Source organism: Macrobrachium rosenbergii, chromosome 13 (genome assembly GCF_040412425.1).
Source record: "Macrobrachium rosenbergii isolate ZJJX-2024 chromosome 13, ASM4041242v1, whole genome shotgun sequence".
Taxonomy (NCBI): Eukaryota; Metazoa; Arthropoda; class Malacostraca; order Decapoda; family Palaemonidae; genus Macrobrachium; species Macrobrachium rosenbergii.
The window spans coordinates 36,437,683-36,459,119 of NC_089753.1; the positions used below are offsets into that span (position 1 = coordinate 36,437,683).

Here is a 21,437-nt window from a genome sequence, read left to right on the forward strand (position 1 = left end):
CTTTTCACGCTCACTCTCATTCAGATTTCAGATTTTTTTAATAGAACCTCATTTTTCATTGCCATTGTGCATTCACTTTTGAAATGCATTTTTTCGGTCATTTATCTCTTCCTGAAGGTTTTTGTTACTGCATTTGGTATTTTAGAATCACTATACAATCATTCAGTAATTCAGTAAAGGAGTGAAAAAAAAAGTTTGAGTTGAGGAGATTGCCTTGCATCATCATCTACAGATTATCTATTTCATGCCATAAATCAGCAGTTAATAATACGAAATCTTCCTGTCACTCTTTCCATATTGCATAATTTTTCTGTTTTTCATTTTTAGCTTTGTTACATCACTGGTTTGATTTTGTTGGCATATGAATGACTTCCATAATTTTGAAGACTTTTTTTTTCACTTTGTACTGCCAGGCACTCGTTCAGTATCGTTTACTTTTTAACATTTCCCCTCAGCTCATTACCTGTAGCATAGTATTCATGCTTATATGCTTTTGTCTAGTAATTTTTACTTGCTTTCTTGACTTTCGTTTTCTATAATTCTTTTCATTGCATTTTAAATTACCAATCATTGCTCCTAAGTATTGGTTACCACCTCATCAAATTCTGGTAGGACATGGTTTTGTGAATATCTCTTATGCTGTAAATTAATTTTTGCTTCCATGCTTATGTAAATGCAACTTGTAGGACATTGCCTTTCTTGCATTAGTCTTCAACTTTGACCAAAATCTTCAAAATCTACTACTAATGCATGCTGTTGTGCTACGTATTTACAGTGGAATGTATGTAAGTTAACTCTGCATATTCTAGTTGGGCAAGCCTTTTGATACAGTATTAAAATGTTACCATTCTGATTTTGTGAACCACATGGTATTTACCCCCATCAATTTTTAGGCTGCATAATATTATCACAGGTATTGATACCTTAAACGAGTCATTTTATTATGTATAAGCTAATTAGACATGAGTTTTAAATTATGGCTGTACCGTGAAGGATGACTTACAGTGCTGTACATATGTTGCAGTCCCACATTGAATATTGTCACCTTTGTCAAGTTTTAAAACATTTGAAGATGTGGCTTTGTCCTTGGCTAAAGATAAAAACCACATGAATTTCATGTACAACTACTGCAGTGCATTATATTTACAGTTGAGAAATTAAGCCCTTTAATGAATGAAAATTATATATGATGTATGTCACCTTGCTGGTTGCAATTTACTGCAAGTGAGCCGAGTATAATTTTTGCCTTTAGTAGTAGTGCTTCACTTACAGCAGAAGATATGCAGTACAGGTTCTGTTGAAAATTTGTGTTGGTATATTTTTTCTTATAAAACTACTGTGAATACGGTATGCTTATGAAAAGCAGAAGCTTATTCTTGTTGGTAATAAAATTAGATTATCTTGAAAAACACAAATTTTATTCTCATAAACAGGCCCAGCTTGGTCCGAAAAGTCTTTCTAATTTTTAAAAATAAAATTCTGTACCTTAGACACTAAATAGTTGGATAGAATTTGGTTTGCTTGCCCAACTCTTCACTGTTTAAACTCATAATTTGTGTCTGTTTATATCCTTTTTAATTATACTATTTATTTGTCTGTGCTCTTTTCATCTTCTCTCTTTCAAATTAAACATTTGTTCCTGCAGAAGACCCTTTGTGCCTAGCATTTGTAGCTGGAGTCGTAAGATGTCAGTAGCTGTGCTAAGAGGCAGCAGCATGAAGTCCGAAAGTATAAATTTGATAATGAGGTTTATCAAACTCACATGGATATATTAGTATGAATATTGTATTCATTTAGGTTGTTGCAGTTCACTTCAGTGAATTTCTGTCATTTGCACAAATGTATGTTTATGTCTTCTTTTCTTGTAATATAGTATAATTTTTTCATTTGAACGTGAAAAATATGTTAACTCTGAAGAATTATGAGTTTCAGTAATAATTATTGGATAAATAATACAATACTTGAATTATTTGTAGAGATCTTCATTTGACTTTATTTCAAAAGTTGTGCATAAATACAAAAAGGGTTTTTTTTGTATACTTTTTGTTATGAAATCATTAAAATTGTTTTTAAATAAGGGAATTTAAGAGTACACATTACAGACAAGGTTCTTGGTATTAAAGAAAATATTGACCAATGCAGGGTTGGTGAGAAGAAAGAGGTGGAGAGTGCCCAAGCTGCTGCTATGGAAGAAGCTGAGGCAGAACCATCTGCAGCTGCTGCAGAACCACCTCCAGTTGCTCAGGTAAGGGAATATGACATAACAACCTATATTAACTGTAAATATTGCATGATAATACTATTGTGCCTATCAAGACCTACAAATTTTAACAAAATTTCAAACAGTTTTTTCTCTGTGTAAATATTTTTTTTTTATGTTTTCATGCTGCATAATAGGAATCCCTGGGAGCCTCTATTAAAACGTCACAGCCTTCTTTGCCTTCCACTAGTACACCTGTTATATCCGTCTCCTCTCATCACGCATCCAAAGTTTCAAATCCTTCTGCTGCTTTGCCATCTAATGCACCAATGAAGGGGCATAAATTATCACCTTCTAAATCTAAAGATCATATTACATCATCTCATCCTGCTTCACTGCCATATCCCTCTGGTTGTCCACCTATCCCAGAGCATAGCGCTGTAGCTTCTTTTCAAAGTGCAGAGGACACTGTGAGGTCTGCATCTATTGCTGGGCAAGTGCGGAAAAGTCAAACACTGCCTTCAATGGCGACTGACTCAGCCAAAAAGATCTCTCATACTTCTTCAGTTTCTCATTCCATTAGTTATCCTGTCCCATCAAGGCATACCAAAGGTGAAGATTCATCCACCTCTGACAATGACAAGAAACTGTCCAGGGCTTCTCTTTCATCAACACATTCATCATCATCTTTGCACACTCCAGTGGTAGGAATCTCAACCTCAGCCTCGGCACCACCATCATCATCAGTCCATGAAATGGCTTCTTCGAAAACATCCTCACCAGCACCTCATAAACCCATTTCATCATCATTTACTTCATCCAGTTATGTAGATCTAAGATCAGACTCATCAGGGTTGATTTCTTCTAGTGCTTCTCATATAGGGTCACCACTCAGTAGTTCCCCAGGATTAACAGTTATGCCATCCAGTTCCTCTATGATTCTTTCTTCTACTTCAGAAGTAAATGTAACAGAATACCCTTCACCATCTATACCACATTCCCATTCTTCACCTGTAGTTACAAAAATAATATCACCAGAACACTTAGCCATTTCATCATCAAAATCTACCACCCCAGTTACTAGTACGATTACCATTCAGTCATCAATTTCTTCACAGTCACTTCAGCCTAGTAGTCATTATGCTGGACATTCCATCAGTGGTCATTATTCACTCACTCGTAGCCAGACTGATCCCTCTTCAATTTCACTATTATCATTTAGTGATCATTCAACCCCTTCAACAGTTTTAATATCTGACCATCTGATGACCGCAGATGACCCAGCTGCAAGTGATATTCACCCATTTGAAGCAATGGCTGCACATCATCTTATTGCTTCCCAGTCAATGGAGTCACACTTAACCACTTCAGAATTGACTTCATCCGATTCATTTTTTATGGGTTCTCCCACAATGTCTCATTCTCAGAGCTCTCTTTTGGATTCACATCTCTTTACTTCACCCTCTGCTCCACAAGATACCAGTCTTTTAAACCCTGGTCTGATTGATGCTTCACAACTCACACCTTCACCTCCAACTCCTACACAACCTCATCCTCCGGACATTCCACCTCAACCTCCAACTCCTGAGCCACAACCAATTTTAAACCCTCCTACTACCCCAGAGAAGAGAATTCTCCAAAAAGTTGTGTGCTTCATGGTAAGATTTTTATTTCCTGCATTGACTCTTAAATGCTAAGAACATCTGTGAGCTAAAGATATTTTTCTACCTTGCCTTTGGCGATGAAAATTACTTTTTACACCTTTTAGTACCTCAAGGACTTTGGACAAGCAGAATATTATATTTAAAGTTTTCTTATTAGTTTAGTCCTTGGGGCACAAAAATATTTAAATAAACTAAGATTGAAAATACAACATTCTAGTGTTAGCATACTTTTTCAGACCATGCAGAAGAAAATTTCTGTTTGCCTTCCAAGTGCAGCTTTACCAAAAACTTGATACTGGTATTAGCTCAGAGTAAATGTATCTTTCTGGCACACCATTATTACAGTATAAGACATCCAGGTAACTACCAATATCAATATAAAACAAATTTTGTCACACAATCAAAAATAATAATGCTCAGCATTAAAACTTTTCTCGACTATAATACGATATACAGTACTGTGCAAGTGTGCCTGTCTTAATCATGGAGTACTGATCAGACTTTGTGATGGGGCAATACTTTTATATCTTCATTCTGTATAACTGTTATCTGCATATATTGAAATGTGATTCCTTCTGGGCCTCCAAAAAATAAACAAGGAATGGGATAGAGTTTGCCATCACTGGTACTGTACATTATTCCATGTTTAGTAAACCCTTGTTTATATATGCATTCCCAACTCCACCCATCTGCTTTTTTTAATATTACTATTAATTAGACTACTGAATCAAATTTTAGACTCACAGGGCAGATATGGAGGGCTCAATATTTGATGAGTGGCAGTATTGTAAGAATGAAAAGTTGAATAGCTAGTAAGAGACAAATGGAAATGGATAAAAAACTGAATTAGAAAATAATACTAACTGTGAAAAAATGGGTTACAGTATATAATTATCTTCAGTTTAACGCACATTATGTACTTGAATCCACATTTTGAATGGTAAGGAAAGATTGAAACTCATAGTGGTTCACAACCCAGGAGTAAAATTCCAGTCATGTGTAATATACTGATAGACCTAATTATGGGTAATGTGTAACATGGAAATTGCCAGACGTGACGTTACATTTACAAAATCCCAGCGTCATGTTAATGCTGTAAAGCTCTTGAGGTTAATGAGAGCTTTGAAGTAATGAGGGCATTCTTTTTATACAGAAATGAGTGTAAAATTTCTGATAATTGTTTCATTCTTGCACTGAAATTTTTCTATTTGAAAAATAGAGGCTTAATCCTCAATAACATTGCAGGTTGATTTGAGTGGTTACAACAAGCGTATTGTCAGCCTGCTTGCAAGAAACTTCTACAATCTGAAATATGCTGCCCTGGTGTTGGCCTTCTGTATCAACTTTATCTTGCTCTTCTTTAAGGTAATTCATTCTTTTATCCATATTTAGGTGGTAGGTTTATATGCATAACAGCAGTGTTCTTTTAAGCAAACATACTTTTTGTGTTTATTGTATTTATATTACCCAATACAATTAGAGACAAAATTACATTACTTTTTTTTTATTTGGCATTCAAAGGCTTCAAAGGTAAGTCTTGGAAACTACAGTTCACTTCTTATGTTAGCAGTACAGTAATGTTTTCACTTGGTGAATGCTAGTAAATTTCCTCAAGCATCTATGTATGCATATGACAATGGATCTAAAAGAATGTGGTACCATATAATTAAAATATTGTTTACTGCCATAATCCTTCATAGACTACTGTATTTCTTCGGTATACTAAAAACTCTTGAAATGGTTTGTTTGAATATTGCTTGTAATTTATTTTGTCTTCACTTAGGCTACTGCTATTGAGTCAGATGAGGAAGAAGAGGAGGAAACAGCAAGCAGTCCATTTGATTTTGGCTCTGGAGATCTCTTAGGTTCTGGTGATGATGCTGTCTTAGGAGATGATGCGGCTGAGGATCTTGGGTCTGGCAATTTCACTCTGGAAGATGATGGGGAAGAAGAAGAGGAGGATGAAGAAGAGGTATGAACACTAAACATTGCGAGGGTATATCAGGCATCAGGGGTTACATAAATTTTTTATGGTTCTCAGTATTATACCTTACCGAGATAATACCAAGGTAACTTTTAAAAGGTAAATAAATTAGCAAACATTTCTAACTTTTGAAATCAGGAACCTTAAATGGTTCTTACTTAAACTTTCAAAATTATTGATAGGCTTAGAAAATATTTGTAAACAGTATCCCGGATACTATAATAACGAACTCAGAAAATAAATAAATTTACAATTGAGCTGCAGACTTCATACATTTCTTTCAGACATACAACTGTTAAGAATTTAGAAATATTACTTTTAAAGCATACTTTCAAAATTATTACTTTTTCATAGTCTAAAAGTAAATGGTCAGCATAACAAGTGCAGGAAAATTATACTTATTTTAAAGTAAGGACTGGAATTAGGATTCACTTCTCTTATGTTGCTATTAGATGGCCTTGTGCCAACATGTGCAGTATCCTTACTCCTTAAACAAGCTATATGCAATGATAATTTAAATATATTTTGAAATTCATGACCAGATTTACTTATGTATTTAATATTTAAAAACAACTCTGGTAACAAATCAGATGAACACCCAATGAAAACTTTCTCAGCTGAACGAGAGAATTTCAAAAACTGCTCGATTACCAATTATATGTTGTACTATGTAAATTTTATATGTCAACCCCTAAGGAATTGTCAGTTTGTAAATGTGACACTTGGCATCATGCTCTTTAACAGCATTAGTACCTCTTGTTATTTATGATTACGAAATATTGACTGTCTCTACTTAGAAAAGTTTTTTGCATTGCATTTTGTCCATAGTTGCACTGCTTCTTGCCTTTAATTTTTTATATACTACCTAGCTGTTCTACATCTTTAACTATTTTCCCACTCCAGTTTTCACCTTTAAATTATAAAAAAAAAATAGTTTACTGGGAAAGACCTAGGAGTGTCTAAAAATGTGACTTTGAAGTTCTTGCTAAACCAACTTATGAAATAATAAATTGCACTTCAGTATTCATAGAAATAAACATTCTCTTTTTCCACAGACAGAGGAATGGATTCACATGGATGATCGCTACTTCTATCTGGTGCACATCTTGCGAATCTTTTCTGTAACTCATTCCATCGTAGCCACGTGCATGTTGCTGGCCTATTACAACCTCAAGGTACGCATGAATATAGTAAACTGGATTTCATATAAGTACGGTATTGTAGGGATAGTATGCATTTTGCTCTAATTTACAGTACCTCAACTGTATATTGATTTTTTCTGTCATACATTATATAGTATAGATTACATTATGTGCTGAACTTTTCACAAATACTTTAGTATACATATTTTGTAAAGTTGGAATGGCTTCCTCTTCAATATGAAATAAGGCTTTGTTGTATTCTTCATTTTTTGTCAAATTAGAGCAGCCTGATATATTTAAGACAGATTCTATATCAGAATTAGGAAGTCATTCTCTAACAACTCAGGCATGTAGTTTTTAGTCATTTTTTGCCATTTAAATAATTTTTTTAGGAAGTGTTCAGAAATCATAGGTCTTGTTTTATGACAATGATTGCTTGTAACATTAATTAGTGAAATTTTCTTTCAATATTCTGCTTTGTATGTGTGTCCATTTGATTATTTGTCTCCTACCACTAAAGGATCTACACCTATTCTAATTTGCACATTTTTCCTAGATTCCTCTTGTAATCTTCAAACGTGAGAAGGAAGTTGCCCGTCGTCTGGAGTTCGATGGTGTGTATGTTGCTGAACAGCCTGAAGATGATGACATCAAAGCGCACTGGGACAAACTTGTCATATCTGCTAAGTAAGTTTTTGTGTATTTGTCCATTGTGCTATTTATGTTTTTTGCCCATAATTTCCTAGGAATTTTTATCAAAATATGCAAGTATCTTTTAGTAATGTCATCTGCCTTTTTTCTCTATAACCTTGCTTTTATATCAGAAAGCTTTACAGGAAGGTTTTCTGTAAGCAAATTCTAAAGTCTCATTCTTCTTCTTTTGACCATATTAGTCCCACTGCATAGCAGGGTCGGCCGCTTGAGTCAGCTTTCTCCATTTATTTCTATTCCTTGCATCTTCCCCAAGTCCCACCTCACCCATATACCTCCTCACCACATCCATCCATCTGTTCCGCTGATGCCCCACACTCTTCCTCCCCTTCACTGGCACGTTCTTGGCTTGATTGGTTCCACCTCCTCTTGTCTTATTACATGGTCTTAGTATCTCAGACAAGCTTCGATAGCCTTCTCCTTTACATTATTTATACTGAAATGTTTATAATGTGTTGCTTTTATATAGTTGTAAGGTCATCAAGGTATTACTCAGAATTATATTCACACACATATATATGCTATAAATTTGGAGTTCATCTTTAAAACAAAACAAGTTGGCTTTATAAAGTGAATTTGTAAACATGATACAGTCGTAACCTCAGTTAACAGACATAATCCATTCCAGAAGGCGGTCCTTGAACCAATCTGTCCTTAGACTGAGCAAATTTTTCCCATAAGAAATGATGGGAACTGGATTAATCTAACAAAATCAAGAGCTGAAATAAATTCAAATTTGTTCTCACACACTCGGTAGATGAAATATGTACAAATTTGTTCTTACTTGTAACTGGGAGAGATAATGGAATGTGTGGCAGGTGGTGAGAAAGGTGAAGAGAAGGAAAGATGTTAGTTTGGAAGGGAGTCCTCTTACATGAAAATGGCAGGCAGCTGTGCTTCTGGGGTTGTTTCTCTTTTCTTCCTGAGATGATGATGATTTTGTCTATGTTTTAAAATGTTCTTTAAGTAAAGATAGTACTGTATTGTCATTCAGCAGGCTTACAGCAAGGTTAATTAAGTCTTTTTTTTTAGAGACATTCTCCCTTACATCTTCATCCTTTGAAGACAATTCCTCATTTTTTTTAGAGACATTCTCCCTTATCTCTTCATCCTTTGAAGACAATTCCTCATTTTTTTTAGTGACATTCTCCCTTACCTCTTCATCCTTTGAAGACAATTCCTCAGCTGTTATGTGTTGCTGATCCTCTGAAAACTTGTAATTCTTCTGTGGTGAGTTCAGCTTTGTGATCCTCAATAACTACATACTCCACCCATTATCACTGACCTTCAAGCCCATGGACTTGCCCAGGGACACAATATCCTCACAGTAGGCTCAGCCTTGCTGGTGTCTCTAGCCTTCTTATGGTCCATGATGACTTACATAGAGTACAATTACTTTGCACTAGATAAACAAAAAGCACAAAGACACAGAGACAGTAGAGGTGGGCACTGAGCAAAACCCATGCATAGATTGAACCTTTCCCCTGGTTTCAACTTGAAACTGTACACACGATGCACTTAACCTTATTCATATTGTAGCTGTCATCTTTGTCGATCCTTAAACCAAGCATAAGTCCCTCAACAGAGCAGATTTTTCCTTGGATAAAACGTCCTTTAACCAAACTGCCTGTTAATCAAGATGGCCAGTAGCTGAGGCATGACTGTATGTATGTCAGTAATACTGTAATAATATTGCCAAGGTCAATTGGAATATTGCATTTTACAAGCTTCTGGGGTATATGACCTCCTCATCAGGGTGAAATTACATTGAAAATATAAGAAAGTTAATTGTCGCATCAAAACTTAACTAAATGAATACTGTAAAACAAATAAAAAGGCCCAAAACTGGAAATGCCCATGGACTCACAAAATTTTTTGTATGTGATGGAAAATAATTTTGATCTGTATTTTGCAGGAGCTTCCCCAACAACTACTGGGACAAGTTTGTTAAGAAGAAGGTCAGGGAAAAGTACAGTGAAACCTATGACTTTGATGCTATCTCCAATCTGTTAGGAATGGAAACGACGATGTCCTTCAAACACGAGGAAGCATCCACTGGCATCGTAGGATAGTGAGTAATGTTCAGTTTTGTACCAATTTCACCTTCTGCCTACAGTGTGCCACATGTTGTGCCCTGCAGTTAGTACTTATAATTCTTTGCAGCAGCTCTTCCCATGTAGCTGTATTATTTAACTTGTTTCTTCCAACTAATTTACACAAACAGAATAAGTCTCATTGCTTATGAATGGGACCAATATTGTTATACTGTGCTAGTAATTAAAGAGTACAACATAAATACACTGTCCACTTATTCTTTTATTAAATACTGTGAATATATTATGTAGTGTAGATTATAGGATGGATTATTCCACTAAAACTGTTATTCAATATTGCATCAGTTCCCTTAATGTTTCAGACAATAGGCATATGGCAGTATTCAGCCAGCGGTACTGGCAACTCTTTGCCTGGCAGCCAAGGCGCATGATATGCCATGGTGACATACTAACAGTTTTTGTTACTTGGTTACGGGTTGCCCTAGAGCAAGAGCCTGTGCTTGCACAAGGCTGGCTTGATCTAAAACAAATGAATGTGTCACACGCTAATGGACATTGTGCGGGCCATCAGTATCCTGGTAGCCGAGCTATGTACTTTCCATTTAAAGGCAATCTAAATTATTATATCAGTCTTTACTTTCTTATTTCTTTTAAGAACTGTGGTTTTAAGTTTTCTTGTGACTCGGCCTAAACAGTTTTTTTCATTCTAAAGAGGGTTTCATTTTAACACTCAAAATTTGTAGGCCTATGTTTTGCATATAGTACAGTATGTTGTTAAAAAACAAAACTTGTTACACTTTGTTTACCAGTATTTATCAAATTAAAATACAGAAGGATGCTGAATATAAACCCATAAATGATTAGCTAGGCCTATTGAATAGAGCAGAATAGAATTTAGGCCAAAGGCCAAGCTCTGGGACCTATGAGGTCATTCCCTGCTGAAACTGAAATTGTCAGTAACAAAGTTTGAAAGGTGTAACAGGAGGAAAACCTCACAGTTGCACTATGAATCAATTGTTAGGAGAGGGTGGAAAGTAAAATGGAAGAAAGAGATTATGAACAGAGGTACAGTACGGTAATCGGAATGATAGGGATTGCACCTAGGGGCCAAGGGGGCACTGCAAAGCACCTTAATTAATGCTTACAGTGTACCGCAAGGATTTATTGATCCTTGCTTGATCTGTGAATGGCTAGGTATCTTAATATGCATTATAATTTTTGTGAAGTATTTGTGTACTATTAGATTTTCATAATCAATAATGTGTTCTTTTACAATCATTATGCAAATATATAATTGATCATTACAGTGCAGGAAAACAAAACACTACTTTGTTTCCATATTCAATTACCATCAATACTGTTTGGTAGGTAATACTGATAGTGAGTAAGTTGAATTGAAACGTACCATTAAAAAATTTCATTTAGTAGAAAAAGTGATTAATAAAACTTCAATAAATGGGTTCAAATATAATTAAAGAACAACAAAGAACAACAACATCAAGAGATAAGTCAATAAATCTTATCAAAAATACTGTAAAGAAAAACACCAGTAAAATGTTTATTCCACATATCCAACAAAAGTGGTTGCTTTATCCAGTTTCAATTCCTGAATGCTATTCACATCTTGATATTTAGTAGTGTAACCCCCAAAAGCACCAATTACTCCATTCACATTTGCCATTAATGTATCATTCACCATTTCTTTTAGGCCTATGTAACCCCCATTAAACCATTCATTTGTAAAAACAATATTCCCTATATCATTTTTGGATATATCTGAATTAACCATCATATTTGTAAAAATAACCAATTTCAGGTTGACTTTTTATGATATTAGAAAGATAAAGAAAATTGACGTGTAAAATTTAGAAGTTATTGTGCATCCAAACTGGTATACTGTACTCAACATTCAGTGATGCAGGCATGCCAGCCGAACCTTGTACATCATTGCATTTTACCGCCCCTCAGTCAAGCGAATTGAATTTAGCTTAACAGAGGAAGTTATAAATTATATAGTATTTTTTATAATTATACTGTACTGTACAGTATCTTATTTGCTAAATTAAAATAACATTCTTTTAACAGATGATAATCTGATATTAGATATGCCAAACTCTGCTCATTAGTTGCATAAAATAACATTCTTTTAATGAACATTCTTTTAACGGAAAGCTCTTTGCTGTATACAGATGATACTCTAATAACATGGTTGGTAAGACGGTTCATATCTAATCATAATGAAATATTTCATAATGATTCAGACAAAATACTTAAACACCTGCATAAAACAAGGAATTTTCTTGGTTTTATTTTTTACTTGTTTTAATTTATTCTACAGGTACTTGGCATACTAAAAAACATTCTGAAACTAATTAACATCCACACCATCAAAAAATAAATAGGATCTGAACAATATATTTCATAGTGATGCAGTATTAAGTACAATGTATTAAATAGTTTTGGCTATCATTTTCACCCGCGTTCATTCTCCTGCATCAAAATCATGTATGGATTTTTACATTTTCCAAACTATTTAGCATATTTTTTTATTATTTTACATCCACTTGAATGCCTGTCTTTGCAGTTTAACAAGTGTTGACTGGCGGTATCAACTGTGGAAGGCTGGTGTTACAATTACTGACAATGTGAGTACTGTCTTAAAGGATTCTTTGCATTTAAATTCTTAATACACAACATAAATATTTGTAGCTTTTCAGTTCACTGGTGTACATATTACTGTGGATACCTGTTATAGTAGAGCATAAAAATTATATCAGTTGGCCTTCATACCAACTATTCTTTCCCTAGCCCAAAACAGTTTATCATTTATAGTCATTGGGACAAAATTTTGGCAACTATAATGTTATGACCATTAAGTCATTGATCCAGTTTGATAATATTTTCACACAAACAGGATTTACTGTGAATTGATAAAGTTTTTTCACCGATACAGTAATTGCAATTCATATTCATGTTGTTTATAGTCTACCAGATCACTTAAGCATTCACAGAAGGATTTTAGTACTCCTAAACCAAAATAGGACATAAAACACTCAATTATTAATTTAACTTGAATAGCTATACCTCCTTCAATTTTTTAAGTATAGTATTTTCACTTAACCATAAAAATAAGCATGTTTATATTTTGATATGCCTTTATGCTTCTAATTTTTTTATTGGGAGACTGAATTATTGCTGTTGAAAATAAGATTCTCAGCACTTCTCATAAGGCAATACAAAGATCAGAGGTTCACTGAAACCCTTAACAAAACGAATATGTTCCAGAGTCTAGTATTTGTCTATAATCAGTTTTCTAGGCTAAATTAATTTCCTGTCATGATGACTTTTGAGTATCCCGTTCACATTATGCCCGTAGTTAACAATGGTGAAAACTGATTACAAAAGTTATTAAAATAATTATGTGTTTAATACTTTTGCAGCAATTCCTGTACAACTTGTGGTACCTGACGTTCTCTCTGTTGGGCAACATCAACTATTTCTTCTTTGCTGCTCACCTTTTGGATGTTGCTGTTTCTATCCCATCATTGAAAACGATCTTGCAGTCAGTAACTCACAATGGAAAACAGGTAACTTGTGGAAACTGTTTATCATCATCTTCTTAATATGCTTTTGATTATTAATATGATCTTGGGATAAATACTGACACTTTTTAAAAGATTAATAAAATACCAGTACTTGTTTATGTACCCTCAAGATGTTGGATTTGTTTCCTACAGGGATACAAACCATTGCCTTTCATATAGGAGTACCTTCAGTGCATGTGGTGGAGTGTGATTGTTGAGACTTTGAAACAAGGGTAGCTCCGTGGTGGAGATGGTGGGATGAGTGGGGGAATACTCTCACTTGCCCCACACCACTCAGTCACAAACAAATAATTTTAATCGTCTAAATATTTAGATTGACAAGTTATGTCCTGATGACTGTCATCTTTGATCAGAGTAGAATTCAAAGGATGAAACAATGAACCGTTAGAAACTTGTTTGTTTGAATCCACTTTATCAACAGCAAGATCCTCTGACAGTAGAGTTCTGGTCATGATGCAGAACCAGGGGTCAGATGAAATTTGGCCTGATACCAGGATCCCTAAAAAGTGCCTGGTTTCCAGTGGGTCTGCCAGTTCAAGCCATCTGTTGCTAGCAAGGGCCCTGTCATAATACACAGCCACTGTTGAGGACCCAAGCACCAAAAAATATGCCATCTGATCATAAGTCCAATTCACAAGTGCAAGAGTACAAGGGTATCTGAATAGCAAGGAACCAAGCAGCCCACCTATTGTTGGTAATGTGGTTTCCTTTATAAGCAACACTCCATGAGGCAGAAAGATATTTCATACTGCTAGTACCGCTGTTGTCTGTAGCACATCCTTGTCTTGAACCTGATCCTCTATACCACAGTTCCTGTCTGATAATACCTTTTATATCAGTAGCACAGCTGCTGCAGTGACTGAGACTACCCAAGTTTGGTCATACACTATTGCTATCTTCCATATGTGAAAGGCTATGGTTTGCATACCTAGGAAAAATACAAATTACTTGAAAAATTTGGCATACAGGCAGTCCACATTTATCTGCAGGGGTTCCATTCCCGACGGCGTGAAGATAACCAAAAATTGCCCAAAACCGGAAATCGACGAATATCAGTGCTTATTGACACCTCTGTTAGGTGGGTGTCGGAGCTGATCTTTGGTTATCGGTGGCAAAAATCCAGTTATCGTTGCCGAAAATCCAGTTATTGTTGTCACTAGACAAGTGCCATAAAACCGGATTGCTGAGAACTGACATCGCCGATAACGAGGACTGCCTGTATTGCTATCCTGTGTCCCATTAATAGTGCCTTCTTAAATGGAGGTTTATCCTTGGAATAAAAGTTCACAGATGTCTGTTGACACCAAGGCATATAATTACCGAAAGTAAACCAGGCATTATTGTTTAATGTAATTTCTTCTTTGTCTACTTTTTTGTCATTCAAGCCTAGTATTAAAAGTAGGAAATGAGGTTCCTGCCAAATTTTAAAACTAAAATAACCATCTAATATGGACATGTTGTTTAAAACTTGACAAAAATAATCTGTTGAAATATAAGGTAGAACACAAATTAAAAAAAAATACTCTGTAGCCTTAAAATGCAAAATACAAAATATAAAAAAAAATGACAAACATAAAGAGAACATAGTTGGTTGCTCTGCAAAGAGCACTCAACACAGTAGCTTATCATCACAGAAACAATAATGCTGTGATATTTTATTAATAAGCTTGAAATTACAGTCACTGCTAAAGGCGTGTATGTCTATGTGTTAGAAATAGGGAGAGAAAGGAAGATTTTTGGCTAGCCAACAACAATTTTACAGTTCTGTATGTTTGTTTGTATGCTTATGTTCAGCTACCTACATGTTTTGATGTTTTAATGATAAATCTTGAAGGGAATGATGTAATGATAAATCTTGAAGGGATTGGAACCCCCTTTTTTTTTTCTATAAAAATGCTATCCAACATCACCAGCTGGATAGGATGTCTACACTTGGAAAAGTCAGTGATTCATTATGATTCACATTTATTAATCATAAGAGCCCAAAAGAGATAATAAAAATTATTGCATTTCATGAGAAATGTGCATAAATAATAATAAACTAAATAGGCTAAGGTTAGGATTTTAGTTTATCATAAAACTAGAAGGAAATTTTTGCCCAGCCTGGAACCCAAGATCCATAAGAACACATGTACAATGTGTCTATCTAGCCAGCAGATGATCACCTCCTTTTAAAGTGGAAATAGTGTGTAAGATTTGTGGAGGAATACAACTACAGTATAAGTTAATGTAAATAGGGGTTTGTTGTGAAACAAACTACAATGATAGGAAGCTCAATTATTTATCTTCCTTTCCAGTTGATTTTGACGTGTATGCTGCTGACAATTACTGTATACTTGTATACCGTCATTGCATTCAACTTCTTTAGGAAGTTCTACGTCTCTGAAGAGGATGAAGTGGTCGACCAAAAGTGTCACGATATGCTTACAGTAAGGATTTTCTTTGCATTCCAAGACAATTTTTAATACTAAAATGATAATATGCAATTTTACCAATAAAAACTCACATTCTTATCCTTTTTTGGTACCATGTTAGGCATAGGGTTGTTTCATGGAATTTAGATTAGTTTAATTATTATATTAATTACATATTTCATAATGATATTTTTAATTCTTTATATTAAAAAATTATACAGTACTGTAATAATGATTGTACAAAATGTATGTGTCAGAGCGTTCTTAAAATGATTTTATGTGCCATTCCCAATTAAACTTAAATATTCAAGTACAGTATTATTATAATAATCTTATAGGAATCTCCTACTATTGTACTGTATTTACATCTTGTACCCAAGTCTGGCAGCCAGCTCCTAGTCATAAAATTTCACCTTTTCCAGTGCTTCACGTTCCATCTGTACAAAGGTGTCAGAGCAGGTGGTGGTATTGGTGATGAAATTGAAGCTCCTGATGGTGATGAATATGAACTTTACCGTATCATTTTTGACATCACTTTCTTCTTCTTCATCATTGTCATTTTGCTGGCTATCATTCAGGGTGAGTCTTCCCTTTTTCATACACTTATTATAGAATTTATTATTTGATTATGAATACTACAATCCAGATAACTGAGAAACTATTGGCATTAAAATGCAAGATAAGTGGTCCAAGTTAATTACTAGTTTACTCTTATTTGTCACATTGGCCATCATTGGCCATCTGCAAATTTTACTTTGGTGGTCTGGATAAACTTTTTCTAATGATAATACTGTTTTTCACAGCATAAAACATCTGGTGTTAATATTTTGTAGCATCACGAAAAAAGTCTTACTATTTACTGAACAACAAAATATTGTACCATTAAAAGAGTTTTCATTAGTGATAAGAACATTGTTTGGCACTGATGACAAATAAGTACTATCGCATAAAACATTCCATTGAAAGGGATACATAAAGTTCTTTATGCTAACATACTACCTGTATATGGACTTGTAGTCAAGATTCTAAATTCCACAGTCAGTATTATAACTAAATTGTGAATAAAATAACAGCTTTAAGATAAACTTTACCCATTTATATAGAAAAAATATTAAAATATATTAACAAGATCAAAGTATTTTAAAATATTTCTATTCCGCAACTCACATTCAGGTTTGATCATTGATGCCTTTGGTGAACTGAGAGACCAGCTGGAATCCGTTAAGGAGAACCTGGAGAGTAACTGCTTCATTTGCGGCATAGGCAGCGATTACTTTGACGCGGTGCCGCATGGCTTTGATATGCACGTTCTTAAAGAGCACAATTTAGCCAACTACATGTAAGTAAAAAAAATGTGCCACAAGCATGTGACAGTACTGTTAAAAGGTTGGTCATGTTAGTTATACAATTAATTTTAATATAAGTCTTCACCACCATGCTGTAACAACAGTTATTGCAGGTACTCCTGTAATAAAAGAACATTGCACCAAAGTCATTCTCTGAAATAATTTCTGATTCTTATTCAACAAAAGATGAACCAGACTTACCTGATAAACTTCTATCATATTTCTCAACAGGTTCTTCTTGATGCATCTTATCAACAAGGATGAAACTGAGTACACAGGTCAAGAGACATATGTGTGGAATATGTACCAGCAGAGGTGTTGGGACTTCTTCCCAGTAGGTGACTGCTTCAGGAAACAATATGAAGAAGAGCTCTCAGGTGGAGGCAGCTCTAGCTGAAATGCCACAGGCTAATTAAAGAGTCCCCAGATGAATATCGTAACTTTGAAATTCTGTTAGGTGATTAAACAGAGCTACCATGCTTAATCAAAATTAAAATGATTTTACTTTGGATACCTTACTTGTCCACTCATGCAGAAACAAGGTTTGCTTTCTTCCAAGTTAAATATCAAACATATGTCAAACTTATGCTATGCAGCATTTTACTAACTGCACAGTATATCATAGTTTTAACAATGATTTCTTTCATATGTTATGTTATAGCCTATTTTTTTCACCTGATGCCTAAATTCATGATACATTAAAAGCACAGAGTAAATCAAACAAATAAATAGGATTTCCTGGGGAACTGACATCTCAAGTGAAAATCCAATGTCCAGCCATATTGTTGATTAATTGTAGTGTTTTACTAAACAAAATTGTTAATACAATTTGTTTAAAATTTTATGAAATTTTACTTATAACAGATGAATAAATATAATTTTGTATATACTTCTTGAAAAAATGGTGCCATGCTTGTGATAGCGTCTTGCCTGCATGAGAATTTTTGTCTCGTGTAAGTAGGTCAAATTACAGTTAGAATTGCTTGTATTGAGAGTTTATGTATAAAGACAACTAACTCCTTAAGTGTTCAGAGGTACTCTAGTTGAATATGTATTGTTTGGCAACTTCAAAACACAAATTGTCAAATCATGCATAATAAAAACTCATGTTCTGTTTCCACTAAATCTTTGACAAGAAATGGTGTTTATGGTTTATGGGCAGACTGTAAAACTTGAATAATTACTAGAGACAGCCCCTAATTCCATACGTACAGAATTGCAAGACCAATTTGACTTCTATTCACCTATGTCACTTTAGCTTTTAAAAAAGCCATACTTATTACTTTGCTCTTGTATACTAACTCTCAAATAACAGTCCTAGTTTAGTGAGAAACCTATGGATTGTCTCACTCTGCTTCTCATTAACATCATTAGCCATCCCCAGCCAACAACCCAAATGGCAACAGACAGATGCACAAAAGAAATGAAGGACTTGTAAGTGTGGATATTTTATGCCTTGTGGGATTTCTTTGACCTTGGAAGAATTGTGAATTTAATATCTTTTATAGATTGTTTAGATTAATACACAGCTACCTTTGACACAGACGTCCCCCACCGTCTGTATCAAAGTACAGTAGTTTTATCTACTTAGCCCACAACCACCATTCCTTCAGTTCTTACTTCACAAATTACAATGTTTGTATGAGGCCTTAACTTTTAAAAAATATTGGCTGGTCAAAACTCATTAACTCTTTTGAAACTCACAGTAATATGAAAGTAATTTCCTACTGTTTGCATTGCAACTTGAATGCACCAATGATCTGTGTTAATTGTCTGGGGTTTGTGTTCTATCATGTCCATTTAGCTTTAAGGTAATTAAAATAGTGATAATTTTTTTGAATGGTGTATATGTCTTACAAATCTTTGTTTTGTTACTTGTTGTTGTTATGCGAAACAGCATTTGAATAATAAACAAAAAAAAAACTGTGTGAGAGGAGAGCAGTAAGAGCAAAGAAAAAAAACTGATGTCAGTGTGATAGTTAAGTTTGCCAGTTTGAAACGTAAGACCACTTGCAGTCATCAATCACTACAAAGATGGGAATGCATTCTGTCTACATAATCAGAAATGGAGTTACCAGACATTTTGAAAGGATTGGTTGTTGGTGCCAACCCACTGTAGATTTATTAAATAACCTTAAATTATTGTATCTGATCTGTAATACTTTCCATGCCTCTGGCCACAGCTCACTTGCCTCCTATGCGATTACTGTACTGGCAACTGAGAACGCTGATGTCAATTATCCAGTCCCTCTTCATAAAACACCTGTTAAACTGTCTTGTATGGACCTCGCTGGTCTTTAGAGATTCACCTATTGGGTCTTTGAAGTATATTACATGTGGTTGCTGTTTCTGTACAGAATAATAATTCCCCAATGTGTGTGTGGAAATCATGTACCGTACTTTTGACGATGTACACAGTAATGCATTATAGTTACAGTCCTTTATACCACCACTTTCTCTGCCATCTTACTGTCATCCCTGAGGCCATCATTATGTAACTTCCTTTCTGCAGCTTCATACTGACCACTATGGAGGTCAGTGATTGCTATGCATTGTAGACATCGAATAAGCAACTGAATTTTTACATAGTTTACTCTTTAGTTAATAAATATCACAATCAATGTGTCACTTTCATTTACCTTCTAATATTCCATATTCTAATATAAATTTCATTTGGTTCAATGCTCTGTAGAGTAATTTCAAGTCAAGTTTGTTCTCGTGCATGAATTTTTTTCTCTTTGGGTGAACATAAGAAATCTGAAATAATTTCAATACAGGCAGTCCCCAGCTTATGTCGGAGGTTCCGTATCTGCAACACAGCATAAGCCGAAAAGCACCATAACCCGGGACACTAGAAAACCATAAGAAAAGCTTACCTTTAATACTTTAGGTGTCTAGAAAGCTACCTAACCTGCTTTTTGATAAGTTGTGCATCCAAAAACCTCCAAATTTTGACGATATTATAGCTGTATGTACATGCCTGTACCCTCTACATGAAATGTTTATCTGAAATGAAAATATTAAAATTAGTACAGTACAGTAATGTACTGTATACAGTATGTAATAAAAAAACAGTAAAATACATTTTTATACAGTACAATAAATCAAATATACAGACTTATACCAGAGAACGTATAAAAATTAAAATACATTTTAATTTTAAAAATTGTCATGGAAAAATGTTGGTGTGGCCATTTTTCATGGGATTCTGCAATGTATAAATTTACTACTATATATTACTATACTGTACTGTACAGTCCTGTGTGCAATATTAAAGTATAAATACAGTATTCTTTCAATAGCAGTTAAAATTCCATACAGTTCTGCAGTAAAAACAGATGCCATGACAAGTAGTGTACTTCTACAATAAAAATCATTACTCTACACTCCCATTCCAACACCAACACTGGATTTGGAGCCATCAGAACATTTAATTGTTTTTCTGTTCTTCAACAGATTCCATAAAAATAGAGCGAGTTTCAATTTCTGTCATATTCTTTTTTGTGCCAATAAAGTAATGGCAAAATGTCATCTAAGGTAACTTCCATGGAGGGGTGGTTGTTATTTTGAATGGAAGCACCTCATTCCTGGCAATATGAAGATTACTCACAATCTGTTTTACCCTAAATACCCATATGGTTATAGAGATCTATGGCATGACTCATAGTACCTAAAATATTTTTCACTGTTAGCAGTCCAAAAGGTTACAGTCTCTGTAATCTGTACCAAAATCATGCAATGTAAGACTGACAATGGTCTGAAGCTTTGTAGTTCGCCAGTATCCACTAGATGGCTTGGAATAGGTGAAGTTTTAAAAGCACCTTTGGCCAATCTATTTCCAGCAAGGTGTAAAGAGTCTAAAATCTTTAAATGACTTGGTTCATGCTATTAGCTCAGTTTAGAAAAGAAGAGGGTTTTATATAATTTTAAAAGCATTTTGCAATCAACACCCCATGATGTGTGTGTCAACACTTTCAGTATAGTCAAGGTGCCCAGACTGTGTGATTGATCACTGGAGCTGATCTGTGCATCTCCAGCTGTCACTATAGCAAGGAGTCACTCATATGGAATGAACTTCCTCAAATATAACAGGTGGCTGAGGAGATCTACCAAGCCACTGGTGGTTAACAGGAAAAAAGTACCTAGTGATATCGTAACCCTCAGGTTGTGACAAAATGTGAGTAGGTGGTTTGGTCTCTGTTCTGAAGTAACTACACTACTGAGCATTTCAGATCAATCAGTTGATTAGGTAACAGCATGCATATACCACACAAATGGTCCAAGCTGGAAGCAAGGTGTACACTCTCATGAAAACCC

The 21,437-nt window shown here is 34.7% G+C and overlaps 1 protein-coding gene across 30 annotated transcripts in view; it reads left to right on the top strand.

The window, feature by feature from the left end:
• RyR (Ryanodine receptor) overlaps positions 1-19,741 on the top strand; it is a 319,932-nt gene extending 300,191 nt beyond the window's left edge. For 21 of the 30 annotated variants that reach the window (XM_067115198.1, XM_067115211.1, XM_067115200.1 and 18 more), the window contains 13 exons: positions 2,143-2,245; positions 2,398-3,858; positions 5,110-5,229; positions 5,648-5,836; positions 6,904-7,023; positions 7,547-7,677; positions 9,617-9,772; positions 12,340-12,400; positions 13,196-13,342; positions 15,658-15,789; positions 16,197-16,353; positions 16,948-17,113; positions 17,352-19,741. In XM_067115198.1, the coding sequence (XP_066971299.1) occupies positions 2,143-2,245; positions 2,398-3,858; positions 5,110-5,229; positions 5,648-5,836; positions 6,904-7,023; positions 7,547-7,677; positions 9,617-9,772; positions 12,340-12,400; positions 13,196-13,342; positions 15,658-15,789; positions 16,197-16,353; positions 16,948-17,113; positions 17,352-17,517 (3,109 nt within the window). In that variant the 3' untranslated portion in view covers positions 17,518-19,741. The remainder of the gene's footprint in view (positions 1-2,142; positions 2,246-2,397; positions 3,859-5,109; positions 5,230-5,647; positions 5,837-6,903; positions 7,024-7,546; positions 7,678-9,616; positions 9,773-12,339; positions 12,401-13,195; positions 13,343-15,657; positions 15,790-16,196; positions 16,354-16,947; positions 17,114-17,351) is intronic. The other 9 variants (XM_067115213.1, XM_067115215.1, XM_067115214.1 and 6 more) reach the window with 1 other exon arrangement.
• Positions 19,742-21,437: the final 1,696 nt, after the last annotated feature.